This window comes from Cyprinus carpio, chromosome A2 (assembly GCF_018340385.1).
Source record: "Cyprinus carpio isolate SPL01 chromosome A2, ASM1834038v1, whole genome shotgun sequence".
NCBI classification, from domain to species: Eukaryota; Metazoa; Chordata; class Actinopteri; order Cypriniformes; family Cyprinidae; genus Cyprinus; species Cyprinus carpio.
In genome coordinates, this window is record NC_056573.1 from 12,161,639 (window position 1) to 12,180,316 (window position 18,678).

At 35.4% G+C, this 18,678-nt stretch overlaps 4 protein-coding genes across 6 annotated transcripts in view; all 4 read left to right on the plus strand.

Annotated features, from left to right (window-relative positions):
* LOC109099597 (phosphatidylinositol 3-kinase regulatory subunit gamma-like) overlaps positions 1–6,368 on the plus strand; it is a 30,806-nt gene extending 24,438 nt beyond the window's left edge. For all 3 annotated transcript variants that reach the window (XM_042773391.1, XM_042773397.1, XM_042773394.1), the window contains exons 11-16: positions 746–871; positions 957–1,099; positions 1,215–1,391; positions 2,682–2,753; positions 3,102–3,275; positions 4,390–6,368. In XM_042773391.1, coding sequence (XP_042629325.1) covers positions 746–871; positions 957–1,099; positions 1,215–1,391; positions 2,682–2,753; positions 3,102–3,275; positions 4,390–4,579 — 882 coding nt within the window. In that variant the 3' untranslated portion in view covers positions 4,580–6,368. The remainder of the gene's footprint in view (positions 1–745; positions 872–956; positions 1,100–1,214; positions 1,392–2,681; positions 2,754–3,101; positions 3,276–4,389) is intronic.
* Positions 6,369–10,216: 3,848 nt separating this feature from the next.
* On the plus strand, positions 10,217–12,149 carry LOC109099600 (gamma-interferon-inducible lysosomal thiol reductase-like). Its single transcript, XM_019113114.1, has 7 exons — positions 10,217–10,441; positions 10,754–10,936; positions 11,199–11,273; positions 11,394–11,483; positions 11,581–11,733; positions 11,821–11,889; positions 11,990–12,149. Exons 1-7 carry the CDS (start codon positions 10,307–10,309, stop codon positions 12,053–12,055), a joined length of 771 nt encoding a protein of 256 aa, XP_018968659.1. The 5' UTR covers positions 10,217–10,306; the 3' UTR covers positions 12,056–12,149.
* Positions 12,150–12,323: 174 nt separating this feature from the next.
* On the plus strand, positions 12,324–15,959 carry LOC109099603 (mpv17-like protein 2). Its single transcript, XM_019113117.2, is given in 5 exon segments — positions 12,324–13,135; positions 14,109–14,270; positions 14,822–14,898; positions 14,978–15,104; positions 15,285–15,959. Coding segments are annotated over 5 exon segments (591 nt in total). The 5' UTR covers positions 12,324–12,945; the 3' UTR covers positions 15,320–15,959.
* A 1,139-nt stretch (positions 15,960–17,098) lies between these two features.
* LOC109055914 (cAMP-specific 3',5'-cyclic phosphodiesterase 4D-like) overlaps positions 17,099–18,678 on the plus strand; it is a 43,760-nt gene continuing 42,180 nt past the window's right edge. The window contains exons 1-3 of the mRNA XM_042773430.1: positions 17,099–17,437; positions 17,699–17,762; positions 18,393–18,598. Of these exons, the coding sequence (XP_042629364.1) occupies positions 17,721–17,762; positions 18,393–18,598 (248 nt within the window). The 5' untranslated portion in view covers positions 17,099–17,437; positions 17,699–17,720. The remainder of the gene's footprint in view (positions 17,438–17,698; positions 17,763–18,392; positions 18,599–18,678) is intronic.

Genomic DNA, 18,678 nt, shown 5'->3' on the forward strand with positions numbered 1-18,678 from the left:
GGTCTAGATATTAGCTGTTTATTTGTTTAAGGTTTAAATATTATGAATTTTGTTGAGTTGCTGGGAATGCTTTTTGCAGTCGCCAATAGCCGCTGTCCCCGGAAATCGCCAGCTCTCCATTGAAATGAATGGGATTATGTTGCTTGTAGTGTGAACGGGCTTTAGGAGTACGTACTGTTGACGTTGTGAGTTGGTAAATTACGGACATGCAACGTCGTAGTTACATTGCCAATTGGTAAGTCATGAAATTACCAAAAAGTACTAATACATTACATAACCGTTACGTCATGTGTTAGCAGGGATGGTCCTTGGTGATTCATAAAATGAAAAAAGTCAATGGCTACGGACACAGTAAAAAAAGCAACACATAATTAATACTGGTGGCTCCTATTGAAACTGAACATTACAACTTTATTTCTTGTAATTCATTGCTTTCATGAACAAATCATTCTTTTGACTGGCTGTTTTTAGTAAGCTGGATGAACCAGGTCACCAAATGAGTGAACGTCAACCTCTACCTACAGACTGACTTTCAGTGTCCAAAAAATAACACAGTAAAAGCAAAAATCTTAAAGGGATAGTTCACCCAAAAATAAAAATTACCCCATGATTTACTCACCCTCAAACCATCCTAGGTGTATATGACTTTCTGTTTTCAGACGGATACAACAGGAGTTAAAATAAAAATTGTCCTGGCTCTCCCAAGCTTTATAATAAGCTTGTGAACACATCTTGTGCTCTGCAGGATCAGGTGGTGAAAGAGGACAGTGTGGAGGCAGTGGGAGAGCAGCTGAAGGTTTATCACGAGCAGTATCAGGAGAAGAGTCGTGAATATGATGTACTTTATGAAGAATACACACGCACATCACAAGTAGGTGGCATTTCATCTCTCCTGCCTATGCATTTGGATCCCATTAGCAGTCGCTAACGGAGAAGATCTGTACGCTCTCTCTCAGGAGCTGCAGATGAAACGAACAGCCATAGAGGCCTTTAATGAGACCATCAAGATCTTTGAGGAGCAGTGTGAAACCCAGGAGCGCTTCAGCAGAGAAAGCATTGAGAAGTATCGCCGAGAAGGCAACGACAAGGAGATTGAGAGGTTTTTCTTGTTTTTATTACACATCATTGCACTATAATGATACAGATGTGTGAATCTGAGTCATATTTTGGCTTATATATAAGTGGGAAACTATTGTTTTTTACTGTCTATTCAGAATTCAGAGCAACTCTGAGAAGCTAAAATCCAGAGTGACAGAGATTCATGACAGCAAGAGTAAGTTGGAACTGGACTTGAAACGAAAAGCCTCAGACAATCGAGAGATAGACAAGAGGATGAACAGCTTGAAACCGGACCTCATACAGCTGAGGAAGATAAGGGACCATTACCTTGTGTAAGAACACCTCCAATTAGGGCTGCACAATTAATCAAATTTCTAATCACGATTACAATTATGGATGCCACAATTACGTTCAAAGCCGCAACTAATCATTCGAAGTCCACTTATGTTATTCGGTGTGCTTAAGATGGATTTTTTCTTTCTACATGTTATCTTAAGGGTTTTTCCCATTATTTTAATTTTAGTATAATATTATAATACCATTCATATTTTTGCTTTTTTATCATTTAAATAAGAAACCAATCCAATGTATGGTTGACATTTGAGGCTTAATACTATAGAAAAGCACAAAGTTTTTCAGTTAGAGTATTTTCAGCTTGTTTATTTTCATATAAAAATACGGTATTTAGTTGTATCAAACAATGGTATAAACATCATTCGATGTAAATTGTGATTATCGTAATTAATAATCGCATATACAATTTCAAGGGAATAATCGACAATTATGATTTTTTTCAAATCGTGCAGTTACTCCAATTATAATGTAATACATTTTTTTTTTATATAAACAATAACATTTTGGATTATGTTTTAAAAATGTACTTTAATGTAACATTTTTTATTTTTGATGTTGTGTATTTGTTTTAATATGTGATATCATTGCATTTTAAAATACTTATGACATACGTTTTGATGTATTTTAAAATGTAATTTATTCCTGTGATGCAAAGCTGAATTTTCAGCATCAATACTCCAGTTTTCAGTGTCACATGATCCTTCAGAAATCATTTCTTATTATTATCAGTGTCAAAAACAGTTGTGCTGTGTAATATTTTTGTGGAAACCATGATGCATTTTTTAGGATTCTTTGATGAATGGGAAGTTTAAAAGAACACCATTTAATGTGTTACAAGAAAGACATTTATAATGTTACAAAAACATTCTGTGACATATAATCTATTTAATGAACACTTGATAAATAAAAGTATAAATTTTTTCAATAACCAAAAATAAAAAAAAAACAGGCTGATTAAACCTGTGAATTTGCAAGTTGGTTTGAGTGATTAATTACAAGATCTGGCTCTTAAGAGTTATTTGTTTGTGAACTGGACTATGCTAGTCAAGTTTTCTCACAGTTGAGTCGAGCCAGTAAAGACAGCGCTATATGAAAACATTTTGTCTTGAAATTATTTTGTGGTACGCTGGCATTACTGCAAGCTCAATATGTAATTTCTTTTGTTGTGATACTGTAGATTCAGCTAAGCGTGTCAGGAAACTGCACTCTGGTTATTTATTCACAGGTAACCATTGCTGCTGTTAAAAGCACTGATATTGTCTTTGCAGATGGTTGACTGAGAAAGGCACCAAACAAAGGAAGATCAACGAATGGCTGGGTATAAAGAACGAATCAGAGGAGTAAGTTCTGTTCAGTTTGTCCTTAGATAATGTTTTCAAATAGAAATCAGAATTTGTATGAAGCCAGACCCAGGTCCATTGGTCCTTTTGGGATACCCACAGAACTCCCTGCAACTTGACTTAACATTAGATTTTGAACATGGACTGACTCTCTGCTTTTAAAATCATTAGACAAAAGTACTAAAAAGAAAAAAGGTTTTACCACAAAACATATATATATATATATATATATATATATATATATATATATATATATATATATATATATATATATATATATATATATATATATATATATATATATATATATATATAAAAATAGTAATCATTCCATTTATGACCTTTCAGCTTGTACTCTCTGTTGGATGACGATGACGATCAAGCACATCATGAAGAGTGTACCTGGTACGTTGGGGACATCAAGCGCACACAGGCGGAGGATCTCCTGAGAGGCAAACGAGACGGCACCTTCCTCATCAGAGACAGCCAGACCCAGAAGGGCTCCTACGCCTGCTCTGTAGTGTGAGTACTGAAGCACTTCCATATTCACCAGCTATAGTTTGCATCTTATTCAGAACTGGTTCCTTTTAAAAAAAAAAAAAGATGGAACCGAATGGCATTGATAATCAAATCGTAACACTGAATCTAGAGCACAAAACATTCAGCGTGACCAGTGTAATCTCATAACAAAACAAACAACTCAGAAAACATACATCCAGTATAGTGTTGTGGTCCAGTTTGTGATTTCTTTGTATTATTGTTTAATATTATTGGATTACATTTACACAGTCTCTAAAAAGACATTAAAGAGTGTGTGTAAATGCACATTTTGCATGAACTGTTTTAAATGTATTTCACCATTTCCGCTGGTTCCGATTGCTTATGGTCTTGATGAATTATTACAATGTTTACTTCATGATGTTTATATTATAATATGTTGTAGATGGTTGAGAAAGCACATTTTATTTCCCTCATCTTTTTGAATGAGCAGCTAGTAAATAATAATAAATAGATTATAGACATTCCAAAATAAGAGTCCCATTGCATTTTAGGCTTGTTTATAATTCAGGATATTATTGGTGTTGTGGTTACACAGCATAAACTCTTGTAGCTTCTCTCTGGGCCGCCCCATCACAGGAAGGAAAGACTAAAATTAATATTCAACACATTCAGTATTTAGATTATACTGGTTTCAGTTTCTAGTTTTTATTGCCTTTTTTATTCTTTAAACATTATCATCAAAATTCAATATGGATAAACCTGGAATGTATAATGATATATTAGTACAAACCAATTTCAATACATATATGTATATATATATGGAATAAAACACGTTTTAAGTATTTTAAACTTGTCGCAGCCTGTTTAATTAAATAAAAGAATCTTAGATACATCATTTATTTTGAGATTCTGATGGTTTGTTGTTATTAATTTTTTTGTGTAACCTTAAAAAAAGTCTTGAAACTATTAAATCTGTCTTTTTTTCTAAATATTGATTCCTTAAAAGTACTGAAAGACTCATTAATGGAGCCATTAAGGAACCAGAAGTGTTTAGAGTAACTTGGAACTGGAATCGTCAAATTCTTCACAGTTCTCTTCTCAAGCTGTGGCCTGACATTCTCTTCTTTTCCAACAGCGTGGATGGAGAGATCAAACATTGTGTGGTTTACAAGACGGCCACGGGTTTTGGATTTGCTGAGCCCTACAACCTTTACGGTTCCTTGAAAGACTTGGTCCTGCACTATAAACACACCTCTCTGGTCCAGCACAACGACTCACTGAATGTAACTCTGGCCTACCCGGTCCTCGCACAGCAGCCTAGATGAGCACCGCCACACGACGGCCCAGGACACACATATAAAGCATGATTAAGCACATTATACAGAGCAAATTATACTAACACCAGACTTTTATGTTTATCCTAGAGAACAGATAAGCACAGTATATTATCGTAAGTAAACGTATGGCTTTTTTTGTAAGCCCATAGTTTTCCGTATCAATCAAAGTCAGCTGCAGTAATTATGGTAAGATCACAGCTACTCTGTATTTGTTGTCCCAGCACAAGAGAGAGGAAAGTGTCATGTGATTCCACGAAAGCTCGAACTAGTGTCGTAGTCCTGGATATTTTCGATGAGGACACCAGGCCGGGGACGAGATGAGGAATTAACCGAAAGGTGCAGCTGTTGATAATCAATCTTTTAGCTGTTATGTCACTGTGTAATTGTTTGGTAGTTCACTTCTGCCAACCATATGAATAGATTCCTCTTGATGTGAGTTGTCCTATAGAAGATGTGAAACAAACCTTTTTTTAATTATTATTATTATTATTATTATTATTATTATTATTATATCAGACATGTTCGAGGGACACTGAAGTCCTTTTAGCTTCTAATCTGCCTCTTTAAAGCTAGTCGTCATGGTCAGAATAAATAGCCATCAACAATTGTGTGCTTTTCTTTGAGATATTACACCACAGAGTTGGAAGTCTGGCATCTTAATGGTTTCTGTGGGCTGGTATTGGTGCTTCCTGGTGCTTTATTTGTGATTCTTGTAACATGAGAATGATGCATAGCTATAGAGAACTGTTAAGATCCAGAGCAGAACAAAAGTGATCCCAAAGCAACAACACGCACAGGAGCGTCCACTCGCTTAGAAAGGTTTTAAGCGGCAAAGCTTGTTATTCAACATGCACAAGCAAAAATGGTATGGAAAACCCTTTTGTGATTTAAACCAGGATATAATTACAGATTTCAAGGAAATTATGAGGTGGAATATGTTCTGTTTGTAATAGGAAATGAGTCCTAATGTTTGTTGGGCGTTTTGTAACTGTACACCCCTTAGTGTTTCATCCTGTGACCTCGGCATATGGTCAGATGATACATTGTTCTGAACATCATACAGTCGGCTGGATGAAGAAACGTATATATTAAGTGAGTGATGATTAAATGCTTTTTAGCAAGTAAGAACCTGAGCAGTTTTGTGCTGGCTTACTAAGAAAGTATAATTAAATGAGACATACTTTGAGAGGAAGTGGCTTAAAAGTGCCTTCTGCCCATGTGTCCTGGAGGAGCTTTCCTGTGATTGGGGCGGTACAGAATGCTTCACTTCCATAGATATATATATATTATATACTCCTTGAACCCTACAGCCAAGTTAAGCAGGAGCTTACTTGCTTATCAGATGCATATAAAAAAGCACAACTACATGATTTTTAAATTGAAAAAGGAGGATCATCTCAAACGCATTCTGTTATATACTTTAAAATAAAACGCTTTCTAATTACAGATCTGTTGGGAGTATCAAGATAAACAAGACTGTATGATAAATGAAAGGACCTCTTATTTGTAATGTTTAACATTAGCGTTTAAGCTTTTAATGAGGTTTGGTCTTAACCAGTATGCACTTTCATGGATGTCAGTTCATTTGAGGTATTTTTTTAACAACAAGAGTAATTTCATCAATTTTACAAGGTTAACGTTTAGGCCTGTTTACACCAAGACAAACATTCATTGTGATAAACATTTGAATTTTATGAAACAGCTGATAATGTATCTGACCAGACTGACACAAACATTTGCATGCCGTCAATGTGACATTTTTATATATATGTTGTTCATATACAGATAGGTGTTAAGGAATAGTTAACGCAAAATTTAATATATTATGATGATTGTTTGTTTACTAACAGTCTTTTTGTTTCATGGTATTTTTTCTTTTTTCCATACTATGGAAGTCAATGGCTGCTGTTAGCTGTTTGGTTACTAGCATTTTTTGAAATATTATCTTTTGTGTTCAACAGAAGAAAGAAAATCATACAGGCTTGAAACAAGAGGGGGACTAAATGATGACAGAATTTTGCTTTGGGTGAACTAAATCCTTTTATACCAACCAATAAGATTCAGGCTTTTTAGTCACATGCCCAGAGCCACTGCTGTTACATCAAACTAATTTGTTGACACTTACAGACAATAGTGTCTGTAGCACAGCAGGGTTTTTTCTTGCTTTTCCATAAACGCCACCTACTGTCAGGGAGAGAAATTGCATTTTCATTCAGCACTTGTTCTGTTTTTTTACACATTGGTCTAAATAGACAAACTGAATGCAAAAATTGGACTGCATTTTTGTTCCAATCATGGAATTCATCTTGGTATAAACAAGCTTTTTAAAAAAATTTTTTTAGGCTGCATTTTAACCGAAAAAAAATGAAGTACATAATTTTCATCCTTTTTTTTCCTAGAAAGCTAGTCGATTTAAAAGGAAAGTTGGAATTAAAACTTAATTGAAATCTAGAAACTTTAAACTAGCCTGAATCATTTGCTAATGGCATCCTCCTTTAAGACTGATTCTTTTTTTGTTTATAAATCTGCCACAAACATTAAAATGAGGCATGCTTTTGTTTTATAAGCTTGTTTTTTGGTATACTCCGGTTTGTTTTCTCATATTGATAGGATGAAGTTATTTGGCACTGATGGTGTGGAGTGGAGCGAGAACAGAGACACTGGTTATGATTCCTTGACTGTTCTGACTGACTGACATCTGGTCATTGAGAGCACAGAGAATGAGCCAGATGTGACGTGTTTGGGTGAGATAAAGCAGTGGAGTAAAAGCCTCTAAATGCACTATACAAGCACATCTTGAGGTGATGATTTTGAGTGACAGTTAATGAAGCTTGACAGCCTTTATGAGCAAATGAAATTACGCAGGTAAATTACGCATTTTAGTGACAAGCCTGTAGTGTCAGTGTGTTGTGATCGCGCAGAAGTGGGTCTGTTCTTTGTCATTTTTTTTTCTTCAACTCCTTTTAAAAGAGACTAATTTTGTCTTTTCTTTTTTTTTTCTCTCATTGTAAGTAATGACCTTACGGATTCAAAGATAAGCTAGCTTGAATATCTCTCTTCCATTCAGTACAGTTACAAATGTTTACAGTATCTAATTAACCAAATAGAAGATGTATTTTCAGACATGCTCTGTCTGGTCCTGAAAGGAGTCTGTTAGACGGGGTTTCTTGTCTTTTTTGTGCCTCTGTTGTTTTAAACTTGAAGATTTTGTTTTCATTCTTTGTTCAACAGTGCTCCCTCACCTCACACATTTTCTTCTGAATGAAAAAGAAGTTTAATATGCTCTTTTAGGTTGCAGCTGTGACCCAGAGCAGGTTTTGCAAGCTTTCTTTATTGATTTTTTATATTTTTTTCATAGCGGACATATTTTTCTTTTTCAAGTCTCAAGTTACACAGAATAATAAAAGTCCAGAAAGAAAGTTTATAATAATTATAGATTAAATTTTAACTTTCTTCTATAGTCTCAGTCAAGAGCAAGAACTAAAATTAGTCGTTCTTTTTTTCATCTTTCATCTTTCGACGACAAGATATATACTGAAAAGTAAGATACAGCAGGGCCAAATCTTTTATAGACATTTGTTTTTGTTCTATTATAAAAGAGCATGAAATACATTTTTCATGCATAGTGGTTATGACATAACTATGGAAGCTTAGTTTGTCACAATTCTGTCTTTTTTCAGGAATGTCTGAGGGGGAAAAAAGTTGGAATTGCGAGATATAAACTTTCAATTGTGAGGAAAAAAGTTGGAATGACTTTTTTCATTTTTTTTTTTTTTTTTTCATGGCAGAAACACGAAACAGAATTTTGATATGAATTCACATTTGCAAGACATAAACTTAGAATTATGAGGAAAATATGAGCGAGTTTATATCTCACATTTCTGTCTTTTTTCCCTCTGAATTAAACTTGATGCCATTAGACATGGAGGACGGGGAGCACTGTTTGTTACCCAGTACAGTTCTACTGGATGTGTGTGTGCACAAACTTTGTACATACTTTTATTTCCTTTTACTACTTCTGTTCTCTCCGATCTGTTTTTGGGTGCAGATTTTTCTGTGTACAGTGTGCATCAGTGTTGTTTGTCTCTCAAACAGGTACACAAGCATTACAGAGATATGGCTCTTTAATAGGTAGATGGAATTATTTTTAAGACAATAAAAAGATGGGTCTATTGCACCTTCTTGTCTGTTGTCATCACTTTGATCCTGTGACGTGATCCGAACAACTGTTGCTTTTTCAGCAGATGTCATGCTGAAGCAGCAAGAAACTTGTGTCAGTTGTCTTTTGATAAACACTTTGGCGTGTGCCCTTACATTACCTAAAGGTGGAAAAAATCTGAGCAACTATAGCCCCGACCTAGAGACTGTTTCATTGTTTGACCTACAGCTTGATCAGGATAGTTTTAACTCTTGAAATATGCTGCCAACACTTTTAAGCTGCCCTTCCTAAGAATAGCTGTCGTTTGACGCATATATAAAGTGAATGTTCCTTGTTCAGTCTGTTCATGAATTAATCTATTTATTCCCAGTGAAGGGAAATTTTGACTGATTTCATAGTCAAATTAAACAACCCACATGCCTTGAAAAAAAAAGTTAGTGCAGGTGTGTTATATTGTGTTTTTAATCCACAATTGGAGCTAGTGGTGAAACATTACTCACTTGGCAATTAAGAAGAATTTATTCTATTAAAGAAATAGTTCACTTTCAGAATGAAAATTCTGTCATCATTTACTCACCCTCCACTTGTTCCAAACCTTGTATGAGTTTCTTTCTTCTGTTGGTAACCGAACAGTTGATGGGCACTATGTTTTTTCCTACTATGGAAGTCAGTGGTGCCCATCAACTATTCGGATACCAACATTTTTTAAAAATATCATCTTTTGTGTTCAACAGAAGAAAGAAGCTCACAGGTTTGGAACAAGAGGGTGACTAAATTTCATTCTGGAAGTGAACTGCTCATTTAATTAAAGATGGCGAGGTCACATGAATTGTAAATAAAATGTGCACGGAGAAATCATTTGGAATGAACAATGCAATATTCCACAAAAACTAATTAGAACTGTCAATTTTGAATCTACGGTTTTATAATGTGGATCGATCAGGTATGCAATCAGGTTCTGTGTGGCTACATTGTTTCTTTTTACAGAGCTTTGACACGGAAATCATATTCCAGAGCAGAAAACTGGCATTAAACAGCTCTGCTCATGTGACTGTTCCCACCATCAGTCGTGTATGAAGTTCACACAGAAACAAGACATTTTCATTTAGAGGTAAAAGCCGTGTAAAATGCAACTCATTTGAGAGCCTTCAAACTTAAAAAGTAAATTGTTACGTAGCCAGCTGGGATTAAATCGCCATTCTAGAAGTTAATTTTGTAAATGTACTGTACTGTATGTGTTATTGATGTTTAAAAAATAAAAAATAACGTGCAAAGTTCCAATAGGGTTTTTTGCTTGCTTGCTTGGTTGTTTGCTGTTGTTTTACTTTACAGCCAATAGTCAGTTTATGTTTTCAGATCTTCCTCGTGATAGGGCAATAATTTTTCATGCTGTAATAAAAGTCTCCAGCATTTACAGAGCAAGGTTTTGCCGGATTTTAATGACGCCACGTAAGTTCACCAATCACTATGAGGCACCGGTTTGGGAGGAAGAAAGTTAAAAATGTAGGACACGCTCAGTTTCTTCAAAGATCAAGGCAAGCTGGTGGACAGGAATCATGCTCGGCTTTAAAGTGTCTGTGCTACTCTTCGCTGTGTGTTCGCTGAGTAAATGCAGCGGCAGGTTTTTAAACTCCTGTAATTATCCTCCTTCAAAATGGTGCGACTCTCGAGACATTGCAGCTGAATGTGGGGTAAGTGACTCTTGCATTAGCAAAACTTACGAATTCGTCCTTAAATGTCATAGCATGAGACGATTAGGATGTTTTATTATAATTTCCTTTTGTCAATAATTTTGCTAGCTCGAAAAAGTAAAACTGCATTTAAATTTACATTAGAAAGGCTACACTGGATATGCAAATCGTCCTGACGAAAAAGGTCTATTTACACTTATCGTTTTATGCTGTCTGGGAAATCCCGAGTTTTTTTTTTGTTTTGTTTTTTTCTTTTTTGCCCGATTACTGTGAACGAAGCTGAGCGTTTGCCTTTATTCTCTTCTTTATTAGGTGCTGGAACAATGCATGAAGTTTAACGTTACAAAGCCCACCGCTGCCCCGGTCAATGTGAGCCTGTACTATGAGTCTCTGTGTCCTGGATGCAGACAGTTTCTTGTGATGCAGCTCGTGCCAACCCTCATTATGTTGCAGGACATCATGGATGTTGATTTGGTTCCATATGGAAATGCACAGGTATATTTACACACCCAACTGTTGCTCAGACAGTTTACCCCAGTACAGACATCACATTACTTCTATTTACATATTATATGACTAGCATCTATATCGCTATTTACACTTAACAAGGTGTAAACGAGATTATATTCACTTCTGTTCACACCTTGCGAACATAAATTGCACTTGTGCAAATAGCAACCAATTTCTTTTACACATAGTAAAAGTTAAAGTAAGTTGAATGTATGTTAAAATGCTGTTCGTAATGTTTTCGCAATAGGAGAAAGAAGATCAAGGGAAGTACATCTTCACTTGTCAGCATGGAGAGGTTGAATGTCTTGGTAACATGATCGAGGTGAGATTTTGCCATTTATTTCACCCCTAAAGCTTTTTTAAAAGCAGACTGATGTTAATATTGGAGGTGTCTTGTTTAGTGCTGAAATACAGGTATTATAATTGTAGTCTTTTCTATCAGACCTGCTTGTTGAGTATGTTAGGAATAGATGCTATTTCAGTCATTTTCTGCATGGAGTCAGGAGCAGATGTGGTGAAAGCTGCCCAGCCAGTATGTTGTCATCTATATTTTACCTTCTCTTTTTTCATTTATTATTTATTGTAAACCCCCGATGCAATGCAATGCTAATCTGTACCTCTTATCTCAGTGTTTTGGAGTCTACTTTCCTGATAAAAATTGGGATTCAGTCATGAAATGTGTGAATGGAGATGAGGGCAATAAATTAATGCATCAAAATGCAGTGAAAACAAGTGGTCTGAAACCCCCTCATCAATATGTGCCTTGGATAACTATTAATGGAGTAAGGACAAGTATTTGTTTATTTACAAGGAAAATGTTTTTGTTCAGTGTTTCCTGGTGATTAAACGGCAGATTGTTGTTCCTGCAGGAACACTCGGATGCTCTTCAGGATAAAGCGATGAGTTCTCTCTTCAACCTCGTGTGCAGCTTATACAAGGTTTGTTTGTAAACCTGTTAGTGTTTATGCTCATTTTAATGTTCCATCATGTCAATGAAGAGTGCATTACATGATGCCTTTATTCTTTGTGTTCATACAGGGTGACAAACCACCTGCTTGTGGTGTCGGGTTGAAGAAGAAAACCAACAGTTACTGCATGAAGTAATCAATCACTACGATAACAGCACTACTCATGTCCGGAATGATGAGACAATGTTTGAAACATAAGAAAATACATGCTGCAATGTATTTGAATTTTTTAAAAAATATTTTTTTATGTTTGTATGTACATGAAACCCTAATTTTGTGATGTGACATTGTTTTAAACATAATATAATTCATTATGTAATTTTGTAAGTGAATTTCTATTTTTTTTTGTTGTTTTTAAATGGTTTTTAAGAAATCAGTCATTGCTAAAGTGGACTTTACTCGAGATAAATGCTTCCTCAGTGGTTTCACATTTTTGCTTATCATTAGTCCGACATTAATTTGACCTACAAAGTGAAAATTTGGGTTTATAAATAAAAGAGCTAACGTTAATATAAAAACTAATAATAAAGAGTAGGCAGTCGAAAATCAAGAAATGATTTCCTGATAGTCTGTGTTCAAACGGGACGAAATTATTGATGGGGTCAAAGTGATGGAAGGGCGTTTTGCGCAACCAAGACGCAATCTTGATGTTCTTGAGGGCAACGCAATCACGCGTGTGACTAGTCACCGGCTAATGCAAGCTCCGCTGGGTTATCAAAGACTATAGAAGGGACTTTGGTTATTATGAATTAAATATAAAGATGTACACGTGTTAGAGATCTAATTGCAGCCGAACTGGACAATTTGGGGATATCGGAACAACTCTACGTTTTATCAATCTATTTGAGAGTATTAAGGAAGATGCATTCCTTTCAATTTTAAGTTAGAAAAACGTCTCCGTATTTAAACATATTTTTGGGTAACGTTACCTTACGCCACATAGAAACGGACAGCAGTGGCGAATGAAGTCGTCAAGCGTTCATCGATCGGAAACGTGACAGTAATTGAAGTGAAATCGACCTAAACATGATATCTCGTCAGAGTAAGGGTTTTCTCATGAGGGTCGCCGGCTACTGGAAGCCGCTTTTCAGAGGCAGATTTCTGATCGTGACGAACACGGTGAGCTGCGGAGGAATGCTGGCGGCGGGCGACTTCATCCAGCAGACGCGCGAGACGCGGAGGACGCCCGGATGAGCACGTGACTGGTCGCGCACAGGTGACAACAAAACTATTTGCTACCGGAAAAGTTTGACTTGTTAAAAATGAGGTAATCTTTGTCATTTGTGTGTCATTGGGTAGTTACATAAAACGTTTTCTTTTCATTTTTTAATGGTATCGTGTGAACAGAGTGGGGGGGGACTATGACGTCACTCTGTAGGCGGATCGCACCGGGATCGCGAACAGAAGAAGCCCTCGAACCATAGCCTTTGGATTTCGCCCTCGAACAGAAGCCTGAAGGATTTCTCCATAGGCTTTGGATTATAGAAAAAAATAAGCTCTGTGTTCAACCAGATAATCTTCACAAAATAATATAACTTTGATGAATTTTGAAGCATGTATAATTGGGCGATAAACGAACTACAGCACCCGGTCGCTCGACTTCAGCGTCACCATCAACACACCGCCCACAACTCTTTCAAACTTATTTTTAACGTGTTGTTCAGTGAAAAGGATTTACTCTGTATATGAATTTTAATCCACGCTACATGAACCTTTTCATATAAACTGGAATAAATACAAAACTAGAGCCAAACTAAAACTGAAATGAGACATTAATAACAAATAGTACAGTGAAAAAAAATTAAACAATCATAACTAAAGGACATGTGAAAGCACGTATTTCTGTACATTTCGAAATAAGGTGCATTAAAAGTCAATAAATCCTTAATTAATATGAATATTTTAGTCAATTTTTAGTGAAAAAATTAAACAATCATAACTAAAGGACATGTGAAAGCACGTATTTCTGTACATTTGTTCAACTCCCAGAGAACACACATACTGATAAAAAAAAATACAATAAAATGTATAGCCTGAATGCACTATCAGTCTCTTTATGGAACCGGAAGTGCTAAAATGCTAACTCGCTTCTGGGTTTTTGCCTACAAAGTGACATCATAGTTCCACCACCACCTTTCATAAAAAGTATTGCATGATTTATGAACTCTCGCGGTGTTGCGCTCCTATAGGTTGTATGTTTGCCGTCGGATGCTCTATGGGTCCCTTCCTGCACTACTGGTACCTGTGGCTTGATAAATACTTTGTAGGCAATGGCATCAATAATGTCTGCAAGAAAGTGTTTACTGATCAGCTGGTCGCATCGCCAGCACTGGGGGCCTGGTACTTTCTAGGTGAGATCTTGCTGCAGATTTCCATTCAAAGTCTCCAAATTTATTACAAATAACTACCTGTCAATAATTACGATTTTTTATATATATATTTGAAATAATTTTTTTATGCACAAAATGACTACATATATTTGATTTGAAAAATACAGTAAAAAATTTTATTGTGTGAAATATTAATAAAAAAAAAAAATTTCTATTTGAATATATTTTAAAATGTTAGCATGATTTCTGACAGATCATGTGACGCTGACTGGAGTAATGACTGCTGAAAATTCAGCTTTGCCATCACAGGAATCAATTACATTTTAAAATATATTCAAATAAAAATGTAGGCTATTTTAAATTGCAGTAATATTTCACTGTATCACTGTTTTTTAATGTATTTTTAATCAAATAAATACAGAATTGGTGAGATTTCTTTCAAAACATCAGAATCTTTATTCCTGTAGTGTACATTTTACAGTAGTAAGACTTAATGATATTTATGATTTATAATGAAAAAAAAATTAAAGCATGAATAATACACCTGCTTGTTTATTTATTTATTTATGGAGGTATGGGTATGATGGAGGGTCACACTTTGTCTGAGGCACAAGCAGAATTCAGAGACAAATTCTGGGAGTTTTACAAGGTATGTTGCACTGTTAAGCATCTGTCCTTAATGACTTAACTTCATAGCTGACAGCGTTTCATAACACACTTCTTTTTAGGCGGATTGGTGTGTTTGGCCAGCAGCTCAAATGGTGAACTTCTACTTCTTGCCACCCAAGTTTCGTGTCCTTTATGTGAATATAGTTACCCTGGGATGGGACACTTACCTCTCCTACCTCAAACACAGTAAGAAAGATTGCATCTGTCACATAATACATGGCATCACATAATAATACATTTGTGAGAACTACTTAACAATATTACTTAATTAAAAATATAGTCTTGGTGGTGAGGGTTTATTAAACTCTCTCCTCCTGGGTGTAAGCTTCCTTGTAACAGCAGATAAATGACATTTGTGTTTTCCAGGAGACCAAGTAGAGGCCACAACAGAAGCTGAGTGAACTGTCTGAAGATGTCTGAAGAAAGAGAATATTTAAAAACACCACTTCAGTCATGAAAAAATACTTAAATCTCATTATTCAAGACTGTTGATGGACAGCTTTTTGTTTTTAAATTTCACATAATATAATTCATATAATTTTATCTAGTAATACCAGGTACATTGGCAAAAATAAATAAGGTTACTTGCCATTGTTATTTTGTTTTTATTGTTTTTTTGATCATTTAAAAAGTATTGAAAAATGTATTTTCCAAAATCTGTGTGTTTTTGACATGTGGAGGGCAATTTATAAAATCACACTGTTTAAATTATATTCTTATTATGGAATAGAATACAGTTTTTATAGTAATCTACAGTTATAGTTATGTTATTGATCAGAGTAATTGCTGATATTATTTTCATATACATTGAAGAAATGCTGTAACGGATGCTGCATAGGCAGTAATGTCACTATTGATTGTTACTATTATTGTTGTGTTCATAAATTTCCTTTACATGTAAATTTTTTCCTAATTAATTTTTATTTATTTTTGATGATAAATTTATCCGTTGGATAGAACTTTTGATGTCTGCTTTGTCATTATGTGAAACTACTTGAATTTATGATTATTTAATGGAAGAAAATAAAAAAATAAAAATTGTGTGTTGAATATTACTATAAACTAGATAAAAAAGTTTGTCAAGACAAACTTTAAGTTGTCTTGAGAAAGTCGGACCAAAAAGTTTGAAAAAGTTTTAAGTTTGATGGTTTTCAGTCTGAAGTAGTTTGAAGTTTAAAGTAGTTTTAAAAGCTTAAAGTTTTAATGTTTTGAAGGCAATACAGTGTCATAGATAGATAGATGAGTTTGAATGGGTTAGTAATAGTACACAGAAGGGAAGTCTGACTGAGTCTAATGGGCTTCAGTGTGTTTAGATTTGAATTTTGACAGTTGGAGTTTGACGGAATGTTCAGATGAGCCAGTGCTTTTCAGTGTAAGTCTATGGGATTTTTATTTAAATTAAATATTTAAAAAAATATTTACAATTTTCGATATTTTTATGTTTTGATTATGGGAGCATTATTGGAATAAAAATTGTTAATGATATATAAGTGCTATAACAAGGCTGTTTCTCAATTCCGAGAACGCAAAGAACGGACTTTTGTTCTCATGGAGAACGCAAGCTTCTAGAGGGCACATAAGTCTGCAGTAATGATTTGGGTAAAGGGGTGCAGAGCCAGTGGTGGTTTTGTAGGCAAACATCAATGCCTTGAATTTTATGCGAGCAGTTACTGGTAGCCAGTGTAAACTGATAAACAGAGGTGTGACGTGTATTCTTTTCGGCTCATTAAAAATTAATCTTGCTGCCGCGTTCTGGATTAATTGTAAAGGTTTGTTAGAACTGACTGGAAGACCTGCCAAGAGAGCATTGCAATAGTCTAGCCTGGACAGAACAAGAGCTTTTATAATTTTATAATTTTATGATTTTTAATCTTCATTTTTATGAAAACCGTAAGTCCGATCAGTTAGAAAAGATATAGCACACTCGGCCAGATCAGTCTGAAGAGCTGGGCGGAGTTTGGAGTCTGTAGAGTTAAAGCTTTAGGAGGAGTTAGAGTTGATTTTAGTCTCAGAAGAATAATAAGAAGTTTAAATAGCATTTCAGTAAGTTGGCTTTCTCAAGCCAACTTAATTAGAGTCGGATTTAATTCTATATTATGTATGCATTGTAACGTGAACTTTGAAGTTTAATTTAAATATCATAGAGCACTTTTATTCATCTATCAGGGCATGCATCTTTCAGTGGTGTATGACAGTTTTTCAGCACAGACAAACCTGCTGAGTGAGAGTGACAAGATGCTGCTTGCCTTCATAGGGACTGCCAAACTGTGATTAAAAAGGTGTTCTGACAGGATGTTCTCACAAACCATTTGTTGTTGAGCTATAAAGGTTACTTGCCACGGGTTTGGAAAATAACCTTTATTTATTTATTTATTTTGGAAGAGACTGGAATGCAACTCTCTTGGACTGAAGATGTGCTCCAAAAATATATTTGTCAAATGACTTTTTTTCTTTTTTTTTTTTCTTTTTTTTTGAAGGAAAAACACAATACATCTTACCAGATCTTCTCAGTTTTAGTGGTAAGTTTTATTTGCTGTCAAACTCTGTTTGAATCTGTGAGTGCTGCACATTTGAACTGTTCATTATTAAACTAGTTGTTTTGATTATTATTGATTGGCCTATTCATTGACTGGTACTTAGTGTTTCTTATTATCTTTATATTATCTAACTGTATAGTCCTGTAGAAAGTAGGCTTATTTGTTTCTAGGCATCTGAAAAAAGCCAAGTTTCTACTTTCTGAATAGATTTATTGTTATTTATCATGAAGTGTGTATTTTCAGAGTTGCCTCCCATTTCAACAAGATGAAGAGAACTTCTTCTTTGAAGTCTTTCTGGACATCAGAGGTGGGTTATATCAGTTGATCAGGGCTCACAGTCATCCTGTCTGGTTTGATTCTCAGTAGTTTCACTGTGACTATGCAAATCATCAATTTAAGTGAAAAAGTGAAAATGACGTGTGGCCAAGTATGGTAACCTGTACTCGGAATTTGTGCTCTGCATTTAATCCATCCAAGTCCACAGAGTGGACAGCTATTTTTGCTCCTGCACCCGGGGAGCAGTTGGGGTTTCAGTGCCTTGCTCAAGGGCACCTCAGTCGTGAGTTATAAGGGTGGAGGAGAGTGCTGTACATTCACTCCCCCTCCTACAATCCCTGCTGGTACTAAGATTCAAACTTTTGGGTTACAAGTCCGACTCTCTAACCATTAAGACACAACTGCCCCCATACTAAGTCAATGAAGTGCACCCTAAGATTTCTATCATTAGGTATTATATGATATTTAAAAAAAATAAAAATAAAAAATAAATAAAAGGAAATACCTTTATTTGACTATTTAACATCATATATTATTATTATTATATATGTTACTTTAATAGTAATTATGTCAGTAGTATTAGCCTACACTTGTCTTCTGTGCTGTTCTAGACAGAGATCATGTATTGGTGTGGATTAATTACCTTCTCTATTCAATTCAGAGAGAATGGGACACTGTGAACCAGCAGGGCCTGCACGGATCCAAATCCATGCCTGGTCACCGTACAGTTAAAAGGACATTTTCAGGGGTCCTTCAGCTTCCCCCTCTGTCCCGCCGACTCTCAGCTCAGGAAGATTCAGAGGACACACCCCACAAGGCCACCTTCATCCCCAATGGCCTAGAGTCTAATACTTTTCAAAGTTCATGGTAAGCTGCCCTTTTTGTTTTCTAAAGACACTTTGGATGACTTAAAGGGATACTCCACCCCAAAATGAAAATTTTGTCAT